The sequence below is a fragment of the Stegodyphus dumicola genome, chromosome 7 (genome assembly GCF_044657685.1).
Source record: "Stegodyphus dumicola isolate Sdum_Otavi_A_Nest chromosome 7, ASM4465768v1".
Classification (NCBI taxonomy): domain Eukaryota; kingdom Metazoa; phylum Arthropoda; class Arachnida; order Araneae; family Eresidae; genus Stegodyphus; species Stegodyphus dumicola.
Genome location: NC_140774.1, coordinates 48285103 through 48311839, shown reverse-complemented (window position 1 = coordinate 48311839; position 26737 = coordinate 48285103). Strand labels below are relative to the sequence as shown.

Genomic DNA, 26737 nt, shown 5'->3' with positions numbered 1-26737 from the left:
AGCGATATCTGAGCAGGCACTGTCGCCACCATACTGCCTTCACGGGCATTGATCAATGGCTGTGGGAAATGGGATCCTTCCAAATAATCTAACAGGCCAAGAATGCAGTGTTCATACATCTGAAATACACTGGTGTAAGAAATTAAGAGAATTTTCATATTTGATTTACGATCTCTAGAACTAATGGACAGATTTTAATAAAATTTGGTGTGAACATAGGTTGATATAATACAAACAAAATAAACATTCAACAGTTATAGAAATACACTGGTGTAAGAAATTAAGAGAATTTTCATATTTGATCTACGATCTCCAGAACTTCCTTCCAAATAATCAGACAGGGCAAGAATGCAGTGTTCATACATCTGAAATACACTGGTTTACGAAATTAAGAGAATTTTCATATTTGATCTACAATTTTCAGAACTAATGGACAGATTTTAATAAAATTTGGTGTAAACATAGGTTGATATAATACAAACAAAACAAACAGTTATAATAGACACACATGTTCGTGTGTAACACTCACTGGAGTCTGAAGGTCTGAAACAGCGGTTGCAGAAGACACAAAAGAAATGGGTTAATAGGGAGTATGGTCCTTTCTTACAGCCATACAGTCCTCACGGCGTGATGTCATACTGGAAATAAGGCAGTTTATCAGTGCCTGTGGCAATTAGTCCCACTCATTCGGCAATGCTGTTTTCATTTCCTGGATGGTTCTTGGAGGGGTTTGCAAGTTGCAGTTGCCCTCCCCAGAGTGTTCCAGATATGCTCTATATGGTTGAGGTCTGGAGACTTAGCTGGCCAATTCATCTAGCGAATATCCTCACTCTTGAGAAATTCGTCGACCAGAAGAGCTCTATGTGGCCGCGTTATCTTCCTGTAAGATGAACTCGGGGCCCACTGCACCCTAAAAAAGGCGAACATAGGGCTCCAAGACCACATCCCTATACCTCACATCAGTCTCAGCGCCTCTGTCAAAGACGTGGAGAGGTGTGTGGCCATCCAACATGATGCTTGTCCAGACCATTACACCCCCACCACCATAATTGTTGATTTTGCGGACATTGAAAGTACGGCGCGAATCAGTGTTTAGGCTAAAATGAGACTCGCTGGTGAACAGAACGGTCGCCCATTGCTCCATACTCGAATCACTATGCTGCCTGCACCATGCTAATCAGACTCTTCTGTTCATAGACGTGAGCGGGATGCAAACAGCCGGTCTTCTGGCAAACATCCCTCTCTCATTCAGTCTTTTGGAAACAGTCACCTTTGTTACACAGGCTCCTGTGGCTGCATACAGGTCCCAAGAGAGCTGAGAAACTGTAGCCCCTCTGTTACGCCTTGCTAATATAAAAATAATCCAATATTCTGGAATTGTTTCTATAGGTTACACACAACGCTGGGCGTTAAATTAAACTCTCTGTATATCTGGACTTGCAATTGGCCTGCCTCTAGCCTCCACATAATTCACCACCTCATTCCATCTAAATGTTGGTGGTTACTCATTTTTACTGATCCGATGTGAATTTAACTGATTGCTGCAAGATAACACCAAGAAATTCGCTGAGGTGTGCTAGCCAACGCAATTCATTTTATCCTCTATGCGCTTATAAAGCCTGTTTATCTGTTGGCTCCGCCTACACACATAAGTGTGCTTACATATTTGCCGTACAAGATTTGCATTTTTATATAGAAGCAGTGGTTTTTCCTTCAGTTCAGTTATTTTCACGCAATTCGATAAAATATGCAAATTCTCTTAATTTATTTCACCAATAAAGAAAAGAGTATTACAACAATCTGCCGTTTCCCTGTTGGCCAGTACACGATCGGTTGCAGCTGAACTGGCTGTTCATCATAAAATGGTGTGAAAGGCTCTATGCGCAGAAAAAATGCACTCCTTCCACATGCAGATGGTTCAACTCCTAGGCAATGCCGACTATTCCCTTCAGGTAGAATTAGTACGCTGGATGCATAATGTCAGACAGAATGATTCACAGTTTCTTGCCACTATTTTATTCTCAAATGAAGTTTGCTTTATGAGAGAAAGCATGGTCAGCATAAACAACAATGCGTGCACATATGTGGTCATCCGAAAATCTCCACAGCACTGTCTCACAGAAAGAGAAACACAAGTTCGGTATTAACATCTAAGCAGGGATTCTCGAAGATCATCTGTTGGGACTCCACCTTCTGCCCGAAAGCCTCAATGGAACAACAACATGTCTTCCTGGATTCAATGTAGGGAATACTGGCCACTGTGCGGTAAAACATATTGTTTATACATGATGGTGTACCAGCACATTTTGCGATTTCAGTGCATAACCACTTCGATGATACATAACTCCAGAGGTGGATTGGATGCAGCGAACTTACTGCTTGCCTCCATTTTCCCTAGGGGGTCCTCAATCCCTTGGATTTCTTCTTCTGAGGTCACCTGAAATCAGTTGTATATCAGATGCCTGTAGATACTGTGGAGAATCTGACAGAACAGATCGTCATCTCTTCAATGGACATAGCCAGCACACCAGGGGATGTTTAAATGTGTCCTGTATTCCTTAGCCCGTCAGTGTCGGCTATGCAGTGACCACTGCAGCTGCAACTTCGAACAATTCATATGAAACTATCTTGTCATCTCCTTTTTGACATTGAACTGCGATACACTGTAATCCTGATTTGTCAAATACATTTTTCTACTTATTATTGGGCCTTTTGTTTCATTCAAAGTCACACCCTTCATAACTAATTTTGCAATTTTCTCCCACTAAATGTGTTTGGCGACACCATGTTATGTTCTAGGGCGAGTTTTCAAACACACTACTATTACCCCTCTGAACTCAGTCGAATTGGGGAAACAGCCTGTATAAGATAGAAGAAAACCAATCAATCACACTAAAATACATAGTGTTATTTCTTACTTCCATGAAACACTATTTTTTTATATCCAAGTTAGGATTAGAAAATGAGCAACATTTCACAGAAAAACATGAAATCGCAGAGAAGGATGCAAGATTTTTTACGCTTTAGTGTTATAAATTTGGAACTACGAATATTAATTACTACGTATTAATGCTTTGCTATGATAAAAGTGCATTTTTTTTCATTATAACTGGTCAAAAGCTTAGAATTTGTAAATAAAGAATGCTTGTTACAGCTTCAAATTTATCAAAAGATTTGAAGGAAATCAAGTACAGTATAAGTCCAGAAATGTGCAAAGCTTGGGAACAGAGGTTGTGCGGATTTTAGGATTTTGCGGATTTCAGCACAGAAAATATAATATTCAAAGTGCAAAATAAATAAGGCGTATTAGATATCTTTAATTAAATTATTATATACATTAATACAATAATTAATTATATGCATTAAATTATTATTACATACATAAACTGATTATATTATATTGTTCATTTAAATTAGGCTCCTCTATTTTTAAATCAGCATGAATCTGCTTTTCCTTTTCTCTCAGGAGTAGACCTGAAATAGGTATCCCATCACTCTGCATTAGCCTGAACCACTCGCACAAGACAGCATCGAGGTTTGCCGATTTCGCCTCATGTAAAGATTTCTGGTTTTGGATTCCAGTGTTAAAATCACTGTTGCTATAAAATTTCAACAGCTTTTCTTTATTGTTCCGTATATCATACACAGTCCCTGTGGCAATTCCATACGATTCTGTCATAAACCGAGCAGTAGGACCTGCCTTCATCTTTAGCAGAATTTCCACTTTTTTCATTACCGTCAATGCAACATGTTTACGTTTTCCAACGTTGCAAGCAGTAAAATCACGAGTGCATTTCTTACCTGTCATTGTACTAAAAAGGGTTGAAATTTAAAATATACTTAATATATCCACAAAATATCTGGATTGGGGGAAAAAAAAAAAAAAAAAAAAAAAAGACATTATTAAACAATCTTGTGAAATAACAAAGCTCAGAAAGTACAACAAGGTGAAGTGTAAACTTGAAAGAAGAATTGAGTTAATCATCTGCTTTTTTACCTCGATGCAGATTGGAGGGGGAAAAAAACTCTTATCACGATGTCAATGATTTGGTATTTTCATTATGACTCATTATTATTCAGTAATTATGACGTTATTATCCAGTAAGTGTTTTTTCTTTGATATTTCTCACTCCATGTTGCGGTTTCCGGAACCTATAAACTAAATGTTTATATTTTGAGAGGCAACGCAAATTTCAGGTCGGCGGATTTTCGGTATTAGACTGTAGTTTTTTCATGGCTGGCTTCAAACTCAATTAGTCTCAAATGCCTACAGCCTTAGCAAGTGTGAATTTAGTTAGGATACTTATGACATTTACAACTGTGATGTTTGAGCCACAGAATGAACATTCCTCGGTGAACAAGAGCAGAAAAGGACAATGAAAATTAGCAAGTGCAAAAATAATATCATAATATCATAAATCATTATCTATGCTTGAAATTTTGAATTGCTAGAAAAGTTAGATAAAGGAATGTTTCTAAAGACTATTGAGACTATGAGTACTATTGAGTAAGATCATCAACTGTGTACAACTTAAAAAAAAAAAAAATAAATAATTTCTAAATTTTTGGCTAAGGTTAAAGTTGTAGAAAACTTAGAAAGATATCAAGAGTTTAGAATTAGATCAAATTTATAAAGGTATTTTAAATTCTGATGGAACGAGTATTCTTCAGGAAAAGTAAGCTAAATTTAAAGGTTATATACATAGGAACAGAGGTCTCAAAATGAGATGATTTCTGTTCTTTCCCATTTCATACAGTGTGACAATATTAGATATCAGATTTAAAACTTACAATTTATACTAAATTTAAATATTATTTTGTAACATTTGTTTGGTGAGTATTTCACTTCACATTAAAAGTGTGTGGTAAACAAAGAAAAATAACTTTTTGAATCTCTTTCCGTACAAAAAAAATCCAGAATTTTATTCACAAGAACATGCAGATATTTTATCTAATATATATTGTTCTGGAATAATGCCATATCAAAAGCGAGAAGGTTTGCAGGTTAAAAAAACTATATCTTCTCATTAATAATAAAATTAAAAGATATTGGGAACAATTTGATAACTGAATTACTCTTAAAAACAGTGAGATGAATAGTTGTTAAAGCAACTTATTCATGTTTAAAATTATTTTTAACCTGTTCTAGGTTGCAAAACTAAAGACATTGCATCATAACTTTAGAAGAGAAAAAGGCCTTGAAGTTTCTGGATTTCTTTATGAGTTAAATAAAGTTTTTTTAAATATACCATAATTTTTAATTGAAGTTTAAACTTCAATCAGTAACGTGAACATCAAAACCCCATATACCATACATTTAAATAGTGAATGCATTAACATTCGTTTGTTATAAAAATTCATGCAATTTAAGTTTTTTTTTTTTTTTTTTTTTTTTTTTTTTTTTTTTTTTTTTAAAGGAAAGTAGAAATGCTTAAGGACAGATGTATATCAAATATTAGCTGTTAAAAACTTAGTACTCAAACCAACCATACTGAGTTACATGATTGTGATTCATGACATCTTGTTTCCAGCAGTTGCATGAAGTTATCAAATGGAACAAGTAGCTCCATTCTTTACATGTTCTAATGTACACTGTGAAAAAAAAAAAAAAAAAAAAAAAAAAGGCAGTTTTATATTTCCCGTTCTACTGGTCCAATTGACGATATTCAAATTGTGTTTTTCATACCTAGAAAGTGCAACTTAAAGTATGTGTTAGATTTATATATAGCATTGTCATAATATAGGTATTTTAACAAAACATCAGACTTTTTCTGAAATGGCATGCAATTTTTTTTTCCATATTTCGATTCTACGACTCAAATTATGCCAAACAGCTAACTTTTGTAAAAATCGCAGGAGTAAAAATTGGCTCTCAAAATTTTATCTTCTCAATGTTAAAAAAAATTGGTATATATTTGTTAATATCCCTTCTTTTATTAAACTTATTTTATTCTTCTCTTCACATTTCAAAATTTAGGTTCATTTCAAATAAAATTCGCCCATTTTTTATGATTTATTTTTAAAATTTGCACTTTTAAATAATTTTTATAAATTTTTCAAAACAAATTTGAATTATAACCTATAAAATTTTTAACATAATCTTAAAGAAGATGTATTTCTAGGCACACCTGCAAATAATTAGAGTTTCTTATTCAAATTTTCTAAGATATACATGAATTTACATAGGCACACTTTAAAATTTGGAATATTTGTTATAAGCTATAACTTTTTTCCCACTTGTCTGCAATGAAAAAAAAAAAAAAAAAAAAAAAAAAAAAAAGGAAAATAGGTGCTATAAATTAAGATGTTCACCAAGTGAATTATTCTCAGTGGCAAGTTAAGTTTTTGAATTTCCCCATAAATTTCGCATCAAATTTTACAAAATTTAGTATTTAGGAATAATATTAGGTCGTAGAACTGAAATATAGAAAAAATTTGGCATGTCATTAAAGAAAACTCCTATTTTGTGTCAAAATACCCATATCAATGCTGTATAGAAATCTAATATATATATTAAGTTGCGCTTTCAAGACATGAGAAACGCAATTTGAATTTCGTCAATCCGCCCAGTAGAACAGAAGCTATAGAACTTTTCTTTCTTTCTCTCTCTCTCTCTCTTTTTTTTTTTTTTTAGTGTACAAATTTAATCAAGGGATCACCAATTGCCATAATTACTCAAAAAATTAATCTTATGAATGGAGAAGATACTAGTGTTTCTAGAATAGTTCAAAAATGGTCTGATTAATTCTGAGATGGAAATTTTCATATCAATACCTCTCTGTCTTCCAATTATCCATAACATTTTAAAGAGATTTTCTAAACAAACTGATCTATACAGATCACTAACTTGGACGTTCCCAATGAAGAGTTATTCACAGTACAATGCAGTGTTGATTGTTTGACTCTCCAGTTAGCCTTTTAAAGTGAATAATGTCTTTCAAGTCTATTGGACACAAAGTATCATATTATGTGAATAAAAGTGTGTAGTTTAAACTCAACCACTTCTACATAAGCTGGAAACTGGCATAGAATTTTTATCTTCTGCCAGAGAAAATTCATGGCAACAGGTGTGTAAGGAACCACAGAGGGCAGTACTTATATGTTTATTATTCTTAGTAAGACTGTGCGGCATCCAAGAACCTAATTTCTGGGTCTTTTGCATATGTTATGGCTGTCATATAAGTATGGCTGAATCATTGCTCATTTCCTCAGACAGTTTGCTACAGGTTTGACAAGGATTTGAATTTGTCAAATAGTCCTTGCAGAACAGATGTCTAAAATGGAATTTCTTACATACATGATGCTTCATATTTCAGAACCTAGTTATATTTTGAGATACAGTTGTTTATCTGAATTACAATTACAATTTAAAAAAAAGTGCTGAAATTAGTTTGAATTGGAAAAGAGTACATAGCATACTTCCAATATAACTTGAGCATCTCCGAAGATAATCATTTTCACCATCTTCACACCCTAAAAGATATTGAATGTTAATTAATATAATGAAACAGTTTAGGATACTTAAAAATATGGCTAAATTATTTTAAAAATAAGCACAAACAAGCTTTGTAAACTTATGATAAATTTATATTCTCATACAGGTTCATTCCAAAATCCATAAAAAAGAACCATGAAGCTGAAAATATGAAAATTTGAAACATAAAGCTGAAAACAAATATTCGAAAATATCTGCATTTTTCAGTAATTCAGAAACACATATATAAACATAAAAAACTATCCTGATATCCAGTCTATCATAAATATGAAAAAGAAAGAAGATAGACAGTAATCTCTGTAACAAATAGGAAACATTACATTAGTAGCAAATTATAATTTCACTTTCATGTTTTAAGAAAAATCTAAATACCAAAATAAGGCATTTTGCTATGCAGTAATTTCAGAATCTAGTCGAAGCTTCTTCTTCTTTATTTTTTTAAGCCATATAATTTTTTAGGATCTTAAATCAAAAACTTTAAATCAATATACTGCTTGTAGTAGTTAGTTCATAATACTTCCATATCAGGCACACATCTTTGTACATTTTGATAATACCGGATATTAGTACCATAGACATATATCAGCACATTACAAGAGCTTGTATAATTTTTTTTTTTTTTTTTATGCAATAGCAAAGACTAAAACACTCTATTTACTGTACATTACTGTCCTGTGTGGTACGAGATCTCTTTTACTCACTAGATGGCAGCACTAACCGACAACATTTTTAGCCTTACAAATTTCATTTTCACATTCAAAAACACATACTTGGCATTTTTACTTCCGATTGAAACAATATAATATTCTGTTCAATGAAGTACAGGAAGTAAAACTGCAAAAAATTTCAGATTTCAGATTTAAACAGAAATATCCATTTTGACTATATTTCTTGCATAAGTCTGTACATATGGACAGAATAAAGGATTCTTCATTCCAAAACAGATTGTACAATGCATTGAAAATGGATTTTTTTGTGAAGTCTGTACATACTCTTGCATAACTCAGAAAAGATTAGCCGTAGAACATTGAAATTTTGTATATGGGACTACTGTAGCATCTAGGTATGCACCTCCTTTTTTTTTATACCAATCGGTTGTACAAAAAGTATATTATATATATATAACATACATCCTCTTATTTGGCTTAAAAGTCCTTACTTGGCCTTCATGTTTTGCAACTGTTTTTCACGTACTTCTAATTAATGAATTGTTTCAAATGATGTAAATATTCACATTTTGACGACTTCAAATTAAAAGAAAAAAGTTCAAATCACATAAAATACGACTAAAATTAAAAAAAGTATTAGAAGGTTTTTAGATTTTATATTACATCCAAAGGGGCTTTTATTTAATGTTTTGTGTGTTACCTTTATTTTTTAACTATCATGTTCTTCGCATTTAAACCATAAAATTCAATTCAACAGCAATATCAGAAAATAATTTAAAAAGAACATATCTTTAGAATTTTCGATACACAGTCTCGCACACTGGAGATAAAAATGCATTTTTTTTTTAATACAGTGTTGCCACTGCTTTCTTTGAAATCATTGAGTTTGTTAATAAAAAATCTGTTAAAGTTTTACAAAATATGAAATAGATAATAAAACAAATTCCAAATTAGGGCTTGAAGATGCCCATATTCAGGTGGAGGATCATGTTATTCAAAATTTGAGGCTTTAGGCATCATTGTTTTTTCACAATGTGAGAAAGATACATACATTCATGCAGCTTCATTATTTAATTTTCCTTTTATTTTTTTCATTATTTATTTTCTTTAACATGGCAATAATATTTGGTGGCAAAAATTTGAAAAGTGATACAGCCTTTTAAAGTTTTCAACACAAAATGTCAAAACGAAATTAACAGCCTTTCTGGGCTGATGCCCTTTGGGCTAATTAACTTCAAATTTTAAAAAATTAATTTTGGAAAATAATGAAATCTAGCTTTTAATATATTTTCCCGGTTCCTATATTTATATTTGAGAAACTCTCATATTTTTTATGAAACAATAAAAGCACAAGAAGTCTGATTCCCATATGACAAATATTCAGCAAGATATTTAATTTCAAAGCTTGCAATTTATGATGTGATTTTCAGTTTGCCTAGAGGAATCAGTTAATTAAGTTAGAATAATTCGAGGAAAGAAGTTTAAGTGAATTACAACAAAAAATGTGTACAATTTAACAGATGTAAGTTTCTAAAAATTTATTTCTGATCTTTTCCAGACTCTTTGTAAACTTTCATCTAAAATAAAATTTGGTTTTCATCTCTAGAATCTGACTTTTGAAAACAGTCATCATCAGAACAATGTTCTGAAACCTTCATTAGTTCTCACATGTCTTCTTTAAGTGAATGCAACTGATTTATATTTTGACAGAAAAGAAATTTGTGGATTGTAATAGAAATCTGTAAATAAACAATGTTTTTTTCTTCCTAATTATTTTGAAAAAGGCGCAAAAAAAAAAAAAAAAAAAAAACTTTGAAATCCTGCACTTAAAGCAGGGAATACTTTTCTTACTTCCCCCCAAAAGCTATCACTTATAAATAAATGAAATATAGAGAGAAATAAATTAGTTACATAATATTCAGTCTACATATATTTGGACAGGAAATGTGCTCAAACAAATTCATTGCATGAAATTGAATTTTCTCATACTCTGGTAGAGTGCAGCTAAAAGTTATCTGCTGTAGGAGTGTTTAATAATCAGCTTTCCATCTAGACTTTACTTATTCAGTACTAAATCCAAAAAATTACCTTTCAAATTCAAGATCTAAATACCTAAAAAAAATTGTTTTTCAAGAACAGAAGACTGAAAGTAAGAGTGATTAAAATTATACTTTAGTTGCTAATTCCAAGACCTTCTGCTGACAGGACCATGAATAATCTAATTATGGTTGGAATATGAGATTCTGATAATCTTTTACCATATCGTTAATTCTGCAACGGAATTCTCAGAACAACAGATTTTTAAATGTCTGTACCCTGCAGGCCATGAATAATCTAATTATGGATGCAACATGAGATTCTGATCATCTCTTTCCTTATCATTAATTCTGCAACAGAATTTTCAGAACAACATATTTTTAAATGTCCGCACAACAAACACTACAAGCAAAAGCATCCACATTCATCAGGATTATACTCTAACAGTAAAAGATTGTAGAATGACTGTGAAAGTCAATTAACAGACAACTGATAAATTTTAACACTTGCACAAACTTCTAAAAGTTTTTATCTTGTAAAAATTGCTTGAAAGTTTTAAAATTAAATGAATAACATTAAACACGATAGAAATTTCAGGTCTTAAAAACTGAGTTGAACATATGGTCTTAGCAGCATATCTCAAGAACTTAGAAGATAGAGTAACTGCAGATCTATTGCAAAATTAAGAAATAGCATATAACTGACAAAGACATTTTAAAAAATTTGTTAGAAGATGTCATTATGAGGATATCTCTGAGATAAATAAAAAGTGAATGTTGGTTAATATTTACATAAAGTATTTTTGTGAGATCAGATTAGTGATACACAGGACATTGTTCTCCAATTCAACTGAAGAAGTTGCTGAAATTTTCCAGGATGCCCTCAGGATAGATGTTAACAGTATTTAGATCTTTTGTATTTTCTGGGAATTCTTCATTTCAGCTAATATTTTTTTATTCTTCTGGCTCCCATACTAACTTCTTAATCCTCTCATATTCTTCATTATCTATCAAATTTATTAATATCTGAAGTAAATATTCCTATCAAAAGATAGTTAGATATCAACTCATATTAGTAATACTATAAAATTCAGTATTCTTTAATGAATAAAACAGAAAGTAATATGCATCTACCAACAAAATATTTCAGTAGATAATAATCAACTTTGAGTATTGTCTCCAATTTCTGACTCTGTTTACTTCATGTTTTCATCCTCCAACTAATGGCTTTTACAATCCATTTTTCATAGTAAGTAATGATAGTGAAATTAAAAGAAGTAATGTTAAAATGCCGTAAAAAAGAAATCAGAATAATTTTAAGAACAGTATTCATGGTTAAGGTCTCTTTCTTGGTGTTCACAGTTTTTTTTAAATTAATCTATAAATGTAAGTTAAGCATTGCTGATAAGTCTGCACTGAAAAATGTAAATGGAAGAAGACCAATGCAAATGCATCTTCAAATTTGCTTATATTAACTGTGGCTATATTATTGAAAAAAAATAGTAATTTCTTCATTTTTATGATGTTCTTGCCAAAATCTCCCCTATTTTAATAATAGAACAATTGTCATCTTATTGCTGATGAACTAAATAGCACTTCTCAGAAATTTAGAACGTTATCTTAAAATGCAGTCGAAGAAAAGAAGATAAGAGACTAGCATAAAAAATACATTGCAATGAAATAATTCATATAATTATGTATTATTTTGATGTAACTTACCTAAATTTAGTTCTTTAACAAGCGATGACATGGCATTTGTAACAGAATCAGCTGCAAGCAATAGATCATTTTGAAGACTTCTTGAACTGGCAGCCTGACCAAATGCAAGACGTACATCTCCCCCTAAGCCATAAAGATGATCAATATATGGATAACTACCACCCCCAGGTGTTGCTGGTGCACTCATTGAAGACAAAGGATAGAATGGAGCAGATCTCCGCATGGACGAAAATGGTGAACTGTTTGGAGAAGACATAGGCGAATGATCCTAAAATACAAATATCGAGAAAAGATTATATGCTTTGAAACAAAACAGGAGTTTAAGAATTATACAGACCATATCATGTCACAGAACTTTCAATATCATTCTTAAATTAATTACTATCTTATGAAATAACTTAAAACATTCCTACTTAAAAAATACATACTATTTTCTGAGGAACAAATACATTGGACATTCTGATAGTTTTACTTATGCATATTGTAAATGTAAGGCAGTTTCTCTCAGTTCTTCACAAAGAGTTCCCTCCCATGTATTTTGCTCAAACAAATAACTTACCTTAATAATCTAATCAAATAAAAATTTTACATATTTACATTATAAAAATAATTTCATTTCTAATACACTGGTAATTTTTAATAGCATTCTAATTAAACAAACACATTAAGCAAATACATAATTTTAAGAAGACTCTCCTATCATTTAGCATGACAGTGTAAAATTAAAACGTGCAGCTCTCTCTCTTTCTTGCAGCAACCTGTGTGAGCAGCTGTTCATTGATGGTCGCTTACCACTCACTTGTGCTTTTGATATTTTTATCAATGGCTAGTTCATGGTGACATCTATCTGTGGCTAGTTCTGGTAGTGAGCAGAAGTGTGATGCAAATGTCCCGCTGACACTGGGAACAAAGTTTCTGTCGAGGCAAGAACCTAAGTCTATGTCATGGGAGTGAAATGCCTTACCATCTCAAAAAAGAGCTCCTATTGTGACGACTTCAAGAACTCCACCTCATTCAAATTTGTAAATGTCTGAATGGCTCTCACCAATGCTGTACATCTCTCTCTCCCACCAGCACTGTTTATGTGATATGAGACTTTTTGTCATGATTTGAGCCCATGTGTTGCAGGCAGAGTTGCGAGCCCATTGCGCTGTTCTATTCCATGCATGGGCAAGACTAGTTACGTCTGTTGAATACTAGTACAATGAGATCCCGTGGATGGTGAGAGTCACATAGTTTATCGACTTCCCAGCTGGGCAGATGGAGGAGGTATATGTTCTTGCCACATTCAAGGTCTACCACTGTAACAGCCTGCAGGAGGGTTATTGATTTATGGTCACTCTCTGTTCTGTGCTTTTGGTGTTTTTACACAGTGGCTAACTCATGGCAACATCCATGGGCATTGGACAGAAGTGCAATGGAAGTATCTTGCTGCCCTTGAAAAGATTCTGTTGAGACTGTGTCATGTGAGTGAAATGCTTTACCCCTATTAAAAAAGTGCTTCTGTTGTGACAGCTTCAAGAAGTCCAACTCATACAAATTTGTGAATGTTTCAGTGGCTTTCGTGGATGCCATATTCTCATAAACAAATGACAGGAATGACAAGTTTAAAATTAGTTAAATTTACTTTCATATTTTCAACTTCTATCAAATTTTCTAAGCTTTACATTCCTCAATCAGTTTTTAACTGCTAACTTGATCACAAAAATACCTTAACTTAGTAGAAATTATATAAGAGTTAATCCTTGCAATTCATCAGATATAGTACAAAGTCTGAAATCCAGACTCGTCAGGACTTCAGTGATTCCGGATTTGGGATTTTTTCCGAATAATAGATTATCAATTTAAATCTGGTAAGATGGCATGCACAAATTATACAATCAAAAATATGAAATCATAATTTATGAAATAAAGAACAATTATGTTCTAAAGGGTATCAAAATTTACAAAAAAAAAGCTTCATATTTATTTGTTTGCTTTATTAAACGTTTCTTCCAATGCAAGTTGTTTAAGTTGCTTCCATAAAAAATTCAAAAAGTTTATTTTTCTTATGTCATGTATGTTTATTTTTCTTATTACAGTTGGCTTTCCAAAGCCATACTCCTTGCATAATTTATGACAGACATGCATTTATCCATTTTTTGCAGCAATTCCACTTTTTGTTTAATGGACATTGAAACATGATTTCGCTTTGTAGATCCTTTGGCAGCTCCAGAACTGGAAACTCTTTTCGATATAATCGAAAGTTCAAGCTTAATTTTTATAAAATTCCTATAATAATAACAGTCTGCAAAAAATAATAAGCTGGATCAAATTAGAAAATTAAGGAGCAGTGTAGTCTGTAACATTAACTGAAATGCCTTAGAATCAGTTAAGATAATTTTAGCCTAGCTTAATAGCATCTGTTATAAATTATTGGCTATGTATCACAAGATTTGCGATGAAAGCCAAGTTGTTCCGCTAAATTTTATCTTGCTCTTATTGTGTACTGAATTAAGCCTGAATTGTATTAGTTATTTACTATACCTATGTTTATTTCTTGCACATGCTTAAAACTAATCTGAGTCCTGAATAAATAAACTCCCACATATACCGTATATACCAGCGTATAAGTCGAGATATTTTGGACAAAAAAAAGACTTCAAAGTGGGGGGATCGACTTATACGCGGGGCCATAAAAAATTAAAAGAATCGGAAGTTCAAAAATTTTTTTATATAATGCAGTTGTTTTTTTTCCCGCACTCAAATTGGACGACTTATCAAATAAGTCACTTACTTGAAGTAATTTCATGACTTAAATTATGTGATGAACTAATCACAGAGTTTCATACTTTAACTAGAGTAAGTTTCGATTAAACCAAAGAATTTTCGGCCCCTGAACAACCGATCAATATCGAGCAATAAAAAAGTTTCACCAACATGCCAAGAAAAGAGAAATGCAGATAGTTTTTACATACGTATAAGTCTTTATAATAGTTATTGTTCATTCATGAAATACTTTTGTTAACAGGCGTACACGTCAAAATTAAAAAAAAATAGCCCACGCAATAACTGAACAGTTTTGAATATTTCTTTTAACTTTTAAAAAGGGAAAATGCAGATAGATTTTACGTATGTGAATCTTTTCCGGAATAAATTCTAGAAGGTTACTATATACGATCATTTTTCCACAATTATCCTGCGTTTTAGATATGTTGGGGATGCTTTTGCTATGTTCTATTCTACTATGAGTTCTATGAAATGTTTGGCAAATCTGACCATGAATCGGACTTTGAAGGATTTTGATTTTGTTTATTTACCAAGGTATTTTTTATTGTATATTTACTTTTTTTCCTCATATGATTTTGAATAAATGTAGTACTTAAAAAAAATTTTCCGACGTTTCTCGATCGATTTCGGAAGTGGGGGATCGACTTATACGTGGGTTTTTTATTTTCTACGAATTTTTTATGTTGAAGTGATGGGGTCGACTTATATGCGGGTATATATGGTACTTAAGGTTTTATCTAAGGCCAGCACTACATACCGCCTGATGCAGTCTCTAAATTCTGCTTCAAAGCGCCTTCCTAAGTTCTAAATTTTATCCGGACCCAAATTATTAATCTCACTAATTTATGCTTACATGATTGTTTTTTCATAATGATGTATTTTATTTAGTGCCTAAGTGAAACTAAGAATCAAAATTTTTAAGTGAAAATCTCCACATGTTTTATTATGGAAAGAAAAATCAAATGCGCATGCGTAAAGCATACCAAAAAAAAAGGTTTGTGGCTTTGAGGTCTGGATTTTAGATCATTCCAGATAATGGACGTCTGGATTTCGGACTTTGTACTGTATTTTATTTTATGTGAGTCAGAATATTTTACTCTTGAAGAACAAATAAATGTAAAATACACAGAATATTATACACTAGTGAAAGATATTCACTCCTTTCTGTTTAAATGGAATCATATTTTCATTTCACTTTAATTTTTGCTCAGGAGCAACACAGATAACAATTCTGCAAAACTTTTTGAACTTCTTTCCCGATATGTGAATTACATACATTGCACATATTATTATGTGAACTATTCGTGGACTATGCTGTCTCCATGGAGTTATCTATCTACTATATTAGTTTTATATTTTTACCAGCTTTCATATCATCATAGTAGTTTAATGAATAAAATAGTGTAGTTTATACTTTTGTCTCATACTCTAGTAATTAATTATGACCTCCCCCATATATATATATATATATATAATATTTAAAATAATTATAAATATTATATTTAATAATTAAATCTTTTAATCTTATAATTTTTTAATCTTAAATAAATAAATAAATACACTGCTCGACATTGAAAATGCAACACCAAGAAGGAGTGGTCAGAAAGTGATGAAATTTGGAAGAAAGACAGAGACAGCAAACAGCAATAAGTGACCTTTATTTCAAAATGATAGTCAGAATACAGAACGAGAACGGCATCGGCTCAGTAGGATGTAGGGCCACCATGGACAGCGATGCACGAAGAAACACGTCTAGGCATAGAGTCAATACGAGTGTGGATGGTGTCCTGACGGATGGCTCTCCATTCCCTTTCAACCATTTGCCACAGTTCGTCTTCTGAATGAGGCAGGGGCAGAGTCTGCAAATGGCGTCCAATAACATCCCACACATGTTCGATTGGTGACAGGTCAGAAGAGTACGGTGGCATGGAAGCATCTGTATATCTTGCAGAGCATGTTGGCAGATGCGAGCACTGTGTGGTCGGTTGTTATCCTGCTGAAAAATTGCATTAGGCAGCCCCTGAAGGTAGGGGATTGCCACCAGTCGCAGTACATTATCCAAGTATCTTTGGGCCATCATAGTGTCCTGAATACGAACTAGAGGTGACCTGGAATCTTAGGCAATAGTGCCCCAAACCATTATGTCACATTGTCGCATGGTGGGGCGTTCCGCAGTTACTGCCGGATTAGATCTGTTTCCACGTAAACTCCACATACATCTGCGGCAACTGTCATTGGATAAACAGAAGCGTGACTCGTCTGCGAACATAACATTTCACCATTTTGTCATCCACATCTCTCCAGTCCGGCACCATTCTAAACGTTGGCATCGATGCTGTGGGGTCAATGGCAGTTTTCTTAACAGATGCCGTGAGTGCAGGCCACGTTCAACCAATTGACGGGAAATTGTTCTGGTCGACATGGGAACATCCACAGTATCTTGCACATGCTGCAGAATCATGGTACAAGTGACTTGCGGGATCGCCACAGCTTGTTGGCGCATGCGTCGATCCACGCGTGCTGACGTTACTCTGGCTGCACCTGCACCCCTCCTTTTCCCCACATTTCTTTGTTCCAACCATGTCCGCCATAGCCGATGCACCGTGCTCGCATCCATGTGGGTATTAGCTGCAATTTGACTTATGGACCAACCCGCCCTTCTCAGCCCGATCACCATACCGCTCGCAAAATCGTCTACCTGCTGGAAATGCCTTCGTTGATGGCGGCCTGGCATTCTCTCCTAATACACATATCCTCCAGGACAAAAACCAACTTTCTTCGATAATTTTTCTGGCAGAAATAGTGACACGAATATTGCCCATTCTGCACGTTCCTTCCCTTATATCTTACTTCATGTGCATCGGAGAGCTGCGCATTTCACATTATTTGCATAACTCAGTGACGTGTGTCTACTCTAAAATTTGGATAAATTTCTGACCACTCCTTCTTCATGTTGCATTTTCAATGTCAAGCAGTGTATATATATGAATTACAAAGAAATTGCAACAATTTGATCTTAGTATAACACCTGAAACAGTTTGAAGCTAAGCAGTTAAGAACAGGACTACTCTGTATGGTTCTGCTTTGTACGAAAGCTCAATTCAGTGCCTTTCAGACACAATCAAGGCTGATAAGTGAGCTTAAGTTCTCATTTGAATTAAGATGACACAGGCTCATAAAAATGCCATCCGGGAAAGTGGTTAGTGACTCTGACTAACGTACCGACGGGCCTGGGAGAAAGCATGTATGTAAATTGTCTGTCCCTTTATAGGAGGCAACAGTGGCCCACCTATTAGGTGCCTCCATAATGAAGTGACCACTGCTTCCAGTTTTAATAGTGGCCAATGCCTATAATGGCTAGTGCCTGCCATTGGAGGGAGGATGTCTTACAAAAGTTAAAACAACCTTTTCATTGAACTCTTTAAATTAAAAGAAGACACCTCTTGTGCTATAGAATAACTCCACTACTTGCGAATATTTAAAGTAACAACATTGAAATTTTAATTTAAGTAACATAGTTGAAGATTTCACAAAGTGATCTATTTAAGCTGGCTAAAGCAATATGGTGCACTTTAAAAGTCAGCTAGCAAAATGGCTGAAGCTGGAATAAACTTTAACAGTGCTGCAAATAATACATAACTATAAGGGAGGCTGCCAGACTAACTTTAAAACATTCACACTCTTGGCTTAAAAAATACTCAATAAAAAACTTGTATTTTGGTGAGGACTACAAAAAGAAGACATAATAATAAAGTTTGAAATCATAATAATTGAATAATTAACATAAAATCCTACTACTAGCTTAAGAATTAGTCCCTCAGAAATTAAAGCTCCAGAATACAAAATCTGATGTTCAAAATGAGGTGTACAAAATGGCAAAGCCAAATCATACAGAAATAGTTTGCTATAATATTATTTCATGGTAAACTAATGCCATATACAGAGGTTGTTCAGACATTTTTTAGAAAATTCTGCTTTGCTGTAAAAAAAATCATCTGCTTAAAAATTTCTTTTTTTTAACTGCAACTATATTTTTGAAAGTATAAATTATCGTCTGCTACTTGACAGTTTTGTTTTCATGCAAAATAACACTATTAATGAAGTAATGGATAGAAGGCTACGTTTAAGCTCTTTCTGAAGAAAATTATTCATATCTAGTTATTCAAAAATGCTGTGAAAGCCATAGTTTTTCTATATCTAAAGCAATGATAGGTAATATGGTCAACAAAAAAGGTTTGGCTTATGGTGGAAAAATTGTTTCAAATTCATATCCAAGGAAAAACAGAATATTTCAAATAGTGAAGAGGTAAGATCATTAATGGTAAAAGAAAATCTGCCAAGTCAAAAGAGAGTAGCAAAATTATTACAGTGCTCAGTATGAAATGTAAACAAAGTGATTAATGCTGATTTGAATTTTAAGAAGACGAAAAGACATATGTGCATCGTCTTTCTCCATGCACCGAATACAGAATTCCTTATGAGAAACATTTTACCAGGCAAAAATGGAAAAATGTTGTCATGATAGATGAATCTTAGGTGTATTTAAATGACTGCAATAAAAAAGAGATCCATTTATAATTATAATCCATCACAGGAGGGGAAAAAATCTTAAAACATGGTTCAAAGAATCTAAACAAAGTTTTTTAAAGGGATTTATGATTGTTGCTGGTTTTCCATATAACAGCAAATTAAAAATAAGGAGAGTGGGGAAAAATGTTAAGATCCACTCAACATATTATCAGGAACATATTTTATATCCAATTTTCAAACAGGTCCTTCTCTTTACTCACAGTGCCATCAATCAGCAGAATTGCATCAAAAATCTCCTGATGTAAAATATTTTTGCAAATACAATGAAAATTATCTAAAAAATGTGCAAACAGCCTCTGTAGAGCACTTATTTAACATAGGGGGAAAAACAATATTATCGAAGACAGGGTTGTACATTTACTTTACTCTGCATACAAGGATTGCAACACATATTTTCTTCAATTGGCAATACTTTTTTTTTGCCAGGACTTGAAATCCACATATCAAGAACAATAACACTTAAAACAGTTTCCTCTCAGATCGTTGAAAGAATAAAAATACTGACTTTCATAAAAGTGAATGATGAAATCACCATTCAGAAACACACCACCAATAATATATTTAAACTACTAAAACTACACGTGGAAGATTTAAAACAAATTCACGTTGTGAAAATGAGTTTACAAAACTAATAATTCTTCCAGAAATAAGCAGCGCAGCAACACAAGTTAAATACAAAAATACAGATTAACCACAATACACATAAATTAAATACAATAAACAAATTAAATTTAAAAAATTAAATAAAAACTTTTTTTTTTTTTTTTTTTTTTTTTGTCAAGATCACTGACTTTCATAAAAGTGAATGATGAAATCACCATTCAGAAACACACCACCAATAATATATTTAAACTACTAAAACTACACGTGGAAGATTTAAAACAAATTCACGTTGTGAAAATGAGTTTACAAAACTAATAATTCTTCCAGAAATAAGCAGCGCAGCAACACAAGTTAAATACAAAAATACAGATTAACCACAATACACATAAATTAAATACAATAAACAAATTAAATTTAAAAAATTAAATAAAAACATTTTTTTTTTTTTTTTTTTTTGTCAAGATCACTACACCCAAATATATATAATAACTACATTTTTCTTTCTTGATATATAATAATAAGGGAATTTTTAATGCCTAATAATTCTTAATAAGGTAAGTATACTAATTTGTGATCCAAAATAAAATAAAAATTCAACCATGAATGAATGCTGGGTTCTTAAGAAAAAAAAAAAAAAATTCTAAAGAGATTGGTACATTGATGAAAACAAACCCACTGTGTTATTCATCTAGAAATATATTACTTTAGAAGTTATTAGAAGAAAGAACAGTACAGCAGCACAGCCAATTCGCATTATAATAACTTCCTTAGAACTAGGGACAAAATAAACAAATAACATAAAATTAATGTTCCTTATACTTATGCAAGCGGATTTTATGTTTATTATGTCCATCATATTTCTTTCAAGCGCGAGGTGCCTTGTAATTCAGTATAAAAATGAAATATCTTTAGAAATAGAGAGGGTGCTGTCTTTAGAAATACACCATGTTTAAAAAAAAATATACATATTACAAAGCGTTTTTTTTGTCACTGCGCCTCGACTCTGCTATTCGCGAAATGAATACATAGTCTAGTTTATAGTAATAGCAACTAGACGTCAGTTGTCTTCTGTTTTGCGTGGTAACCGCCACATGTTTAAAATGGCTACTCTGTAGTAGAAATCATTTTATGTTTTTGAGTTTGCGAAGTGCAGTTCCATGATTACAGTGCAAAGTCATTTCAAGTTTAGGTACCAAAGTGATCCTCCAAATGGGTGGAACATTCATAGATGGTATCGACAGTTTGTAAATACAGGATGTGTATGTAAAGGAAAGCGACCTGGCCGCCATCGAGTTCCCGACGAAAATGTTCCACGAATTCAAACTGCTCCCCAACGTAGTCCTTCAAAATCAGCTAGTCGTGCCAGTTGGGAGTTACAACTGCCTTATAACAACAAGTTGGCGTGTTTTGAGATGTTGGTTGGTTATGAAACCTTACAAGTTATATTTGTTACAGGCTCTGCATCCTGATGACAAACACAAACATTTTGTAACAAGATTATAGATGTTATTAACAATGATAACACATTCGCGCAAAGCATTGAGTTCAGTGCTGAAGCGACTTATCATGTTAGTGGGCATGTAAACAAACACAATGTTCAAATTTGGGGCCTACAGAACCCACATGCAGCCATTGAACATTAAAGAGATTCACCCAAAATTAATGTTTTTTGTGCGATATCCCAATCATCTGTTTATGGTCCATTCTTCTTTGATGGAAACACGGTTAACGGTCAGCAGTATCTCGCTATGTTACAAAACTGTTGTTTCCGAGGCTGCACAAAGACAACTTCATTTTTCAACAAGATGGAGCACCCCTTCACTGGTGTTGCCAAACACGTGATTATCTGAATCAAGCTCTACCGAACCGTTGGATTGGTCATCAAGGAACTGGTGACTTGGCATGTCTCAGCTGGCCTTCACGGTCACCAGATTTGACACCCTGTGACTTCTTCCTGTGGGTTTTCATTAAAGACAACATTTATGTGCCACCACTCCCACAGAACCTGGAAGAGGTGAAGAACTGGATCTGCACTGTCATAACATCAATGACGACGGACATGCTTGCCCAAGTATGGGAGAAATTTGAGTATTGATGTCATATTGTTCGTGTCCATGATGGAAGACATATTGAACATCTGTAATCTGATCTTGAGAGGTTCGTACATATGTGTGTAAAGTTTCATAATCGTATGTCATACAGTTTAATAAATATATGCATTCGAAATGCGTGTATTCTTTTTGAAACATGCTGTACATATTATCAGTCAGACTGAGGTATGCCAATGTTCACCGGTGTTTTAGCTTACTAGTCATGGTCAGTCAAATGATGGAAAGAAGAGATTCTAACAGCTTAGAGGGAGGTCTTGTTAAATGCAAGTACTTTACACCCTATCAAAGACTAGTCAGTAACTATCTCCTTGTTATGTAACTATTTGCTAAGGATTTTTTTTTTTTTTTTTTTTTTTTTTTTTTTTTTAGTAAGCAGGTGTGTAACAAAAGTTCATGACAGACACTTCCTTCAGGTTTATATGTATTTTCAGTTTCAGGCAAATCATAATGGTTAAGAATCTACTTAAGAACTATTTCTCTGCTAGAAAATAATTTAATGTTGATGTATACTTTCCAATCCATACTAAGTGGTTGGAGGATGCAAGCTACAATTTCCAAAGCATAACTTATAATACGTTGGACTGCAGCTTATGAATCTGTCAAGAGGCAAACTTTTGTTCTGATCTTTCAAAGATTTTTGGAGTGCCAGATTAACTGTGTATATTTCTCCATCAAAATTATTTAAGGAAAAAAATCAGAAGTTCTTAAGTTTGAAATATTCAAGGAAAATAATTGCAGTAGATTTTTTAGTAATATCTTTTGCAGAGGTATTGGTATAGATGTGCATTTAGTTATCATAAGGCTATCTTTTATGAGTTAGGAGAAGATGGTCAAGTTTGACAATTGCCTATTTCATCAAGCCAAGTTAGATATTTGGCCTGAAATATATATTCCTATGCTCAGAAATATTCAGTGATTCCCTATGCTTGCATAACTCAGACAAGAAAGTAAACTGAGTTTACAGTCTTAAATTGCTTGGTTAAGCCAAAAATTTCCTTGTACAGTCAAAAGTCGTTAATTCGGACACCCATAATCCGGAATGATCTATAATCCGGACCTCAAAGCTAAAAACTTTCTGCGCATGCGCCGCGTTGGCACATGCGCAAAGGCGTTTTACACGTGCGCGTAAGACCTTGACTACTGCGCATATGCGTGTGCGCAAGTGCAGAATACGTTTTCGCCTGCACGTTTAATGTATAACGGACGGTGTAAGCTAAAATTATCTATTTTGGTTAATGTTAATGATTGCATTGTTCCTTAATGTTCGAATTGGATCCCGCTTATTATTTTTTGCAGACTGTGAGAGCAATTTTATAAAAGTAAACTTGAACTTTCGATTATGTCAAATAGAATTTCCGATGCTGGAACTTCCAAAGGATCTACAAAATGAAAGTATGGTTCGATGTCCAACAAACAAAAAGGAGTTGCTGCAAAAAATGGATAAACACATGAAGAATGTGACAGAGAGGTTAGTAAAAACGAAAAAATTTTGATTGACAAGTTAGTCGGTATTCTCGGCACATCAATTAACGGGACTTGAACAGGGGAACTTTGTAACTGAACAAGAAATTATGTCTGTTTATAGAATTAAAGAGAAAGTGTTATCACATAAAACGAAGCAACTTAAAGAACTTACATTGAAAGAAATGTTAATAAAGTAAACAAATAAATATTAAGCTTTTTTTTTTTTGTAAATTTTGATACCCTTTAGATCATAATTGTTCTTTATTTCATAAATTATGGTTTCATATTTTTAATTTTAGAATTTCTGCATGCCATCTTACGAGATTTAAACTGATGATCTATAACCCGGAAAAATCGATAATCCGGAATCGCCGAAGTCCCGACGAGTCCGGATTAACGACTTTTGACTGTATAACAATTTTTCTCCAATAGACAAGGGTGCATAAAGTCAGTGATTGCTAAAAAACTCAACAACAGTGTGTAACTTCATAGCAAACACAGGGTTCGTACACATTTCCTTACATGAAAATTAAGGACTTTTAAGGACCATCAAAGAAAAAATTAAGGACTTTTAAGGACCATCAAAGAAAAAATTAAGGACCTATCAGCAAACAAAAAAATGAATAGAATAAAGCAATTATCCATACAACCGACTTCATGCTTGTAATTTCACTTTAAGAAACTAACAGAAGTGTGTATTATGCACTATTATTAAATTCAATTTAATACTTACCATAAAACAATTTTGAAAATTAAACTAACTCCCTACAAGTTATGAAGTAGATAATATTAAATTAGGAACATAATTTCTTGAAAAACATGTATAAGTGTATTTTACACTAATAACAGTCACTATTTTAGAGATTTACATGATTATTATTTAACTTATTTGATATTTATTTAAACACGGTCAACTACTATTATAATCACAATGTAAGAATATTTTGCAGATTAAAATAACTGATTTGTAAACATACAATTTATTTCCTTGGTTTTTTGAAAGATACTAGATTTATAAACTGTACAATAAAATTTTATAATTTCAATTTTATAATTTATACAAAACATTTGTGCTTTTTTTAAATCTGAAATCTTTTCAGCTATTTTAACATCTAATTTATTTATGTCTATTTCCTTTTCTTTAACTATTCTTCTAAGTTCATTTGCTTTGATAAACAAATCAATGTTCCTGCTGGTCTCAGCTACATCTGCTAAAGCATCTACTTCTTCATTAATATCTTTAATGTCCCTTTGAAGAAATTTTTTCTTCTGCTTCATATAATCAATTTCTTCCTCAATAATATTTCTTTTCCTCTTTGAATTTTCAGATTTAGTTAAAGATTTTTGTTCTTCTAAATAACAAACTCCACTTCTTGCAGTAGCTGCTGCTGATCTCATTTCTTTATTAATTTCGATATTAAGAACACCTCCAGAAAATTTTATGTAATCAAATACTGTGCGTTGAAAAATGTATGATGAGTCACTTAAATTTTCAATTTCAATTGCTTTATTTACAGAGAAGCCCCTTTCCACAGAGGCCTGTTCATGTGACAAGATAAGAATACTTGTCACAGTGAATACTTGAATAGTGAAAATATACATTTTTTACTATATATATATATATATAGATATAATTTATTTCCTAAACAATATTGATTAATTGATTATATTATCTCTTAAGTTTAATTAAAGTAGAATTATTTTAAAAGAGTGAATCCACACTGGTAAGTTATATTTTGAAAGATGTGTATATATATATATATATACAGTACAAAGTCCGAGATCCGGACATCCACTATCTGGAATGATCTAAAATCCGGACCTCAAAGCCACCACCAACCAATTTTTTAGGGCTTTTTTGAAGGGAAGGGGTATGCTTTACGCACGCGCATTAGATTTTTTCCTCATCATAAAAAAACATGCCGGAAATCCCGATTCTTAATCTCAGTTTGGCGCTAAATAAAATATCTCATTATTGAAGAAATAATTATTTTAGCATAAATTTGTGTGATTAGTAACTTGACTCCATAGCTGCGTATCTGCTTGGCATAATCTCAAACCGAAACATTTGTTAATTTTACACCAACTAATATTTTATATCCTTGATGCCGAAATCGCGAATCATTATTTATTGTATTTTGCTTTCATCACCACATGTTTATCAACGGATGACAACTTGAGTGATGAATCATGCAGCGACGCCAAATAATAGAGTATTATCCGATTACAGATTTAAGTTTAATGCGCTAAAATGTTGACAAGGGGATATTTAGCAGAAATTTCTTTCCTTATGCTAAAAATAGATTTTGTTAATGATACTCATAGGACAAACGATTATATTTAGTGCTATTTGAATTAAGAATAACTGATTTGTTATTCACATAAAGCCAGAACCAACGCCAGAGCTCGCATGGCCACACCAGGCGGCAGAATTTAGCGAAGTTAAACAGAAGTTTTTCATTGCGATGACAATGCCCAATCATCAATCAATTAATGGAGGGCGAAATCTGTAGTACGGTTCTAAATCCAGAAAATACAGCTATCGATAGTGAAGAAAGTAATAGAGAGGTTACTGAATGAGAAAAAATTTTGATTGACAAGTTATTCGGAATTCTCGACACAGCAATTACAGGAATTGAACAATGGAACTTAATAACTGAACAAGAAATTATATGTCTATAGTATTAGTCTAAAGTATTAGCAGAGAAAACAAATCAAACAACTCACATTGAAAGAAATGTTTAATAAAGTAAACATATAAATATTAAGCTCTTTTCTTTTGTAAATTTTGATACCCTTTAAATCATAAATGCTTCATTATTTCATAAATCACGATTTCATATTTTCAATTTTATAATTTCTACGTGCCATCTTAGTAGATTTAAAATGATCTAATATCCAGAAAAATCTCAAATCTGGGATTGCCGAAGTCCCGACGAGTCCAGACCTCGGACTTTGTAGTGTATAAATATAAATATATATATATATATAATACAGAATGTATATTTTCAGTTAAACTTCTACTCAATAACTTTAGTAATTCATGAAAGTTAATTTTGCATCTAGTTAATTCAGGAAAATTAGTTTCAATTAGTTGTTTTCAGTTTTAAAAATATAAAAAATTTTTTAATTAGTTAGTTATTTTCAACTAATAATTGTATCGCCATTAGCAAAAATTATGCATTACTATCAACAACATAGGTTTAAACCAAATACTTAATTCTCTACTGAAGCTTCAAAACGTATTTCCGAACTTCACTTTTTCTCGGCTAGTGTTACCGA

General features: G+C 32.7%; 1 protein-coding gene across 4 annotated transcripts in view; it reads right to left on the bottom strand.

The window, feature by feature from the left end:
* Positions 1-26737, bottom strand: part of LOC118198084 (dystrobrevin alpha-like) — a 167024-nt gene that overhangs the window by 33719 nt on the left and 106568 nt on the right. For all 4 annotated transcript variants that reach the window (XM_085820167.1, XM_085820166.1, XM_085820168.1 and 1 more), the window contains exons 14-15: positions 11919-12186; positions 7420-7473 (exon numbers count right to left, since the gene is read on the bottom strand). In XM_085820167.1, coding sequence (XP_085676293.1) covers positions 7420-7473; positions 11919-12186 — 322 coding nt within the window. The remainder of the gene's footprint in view (positions 1-7419; positions 7474-11918; positions 12187-26737) is intronic.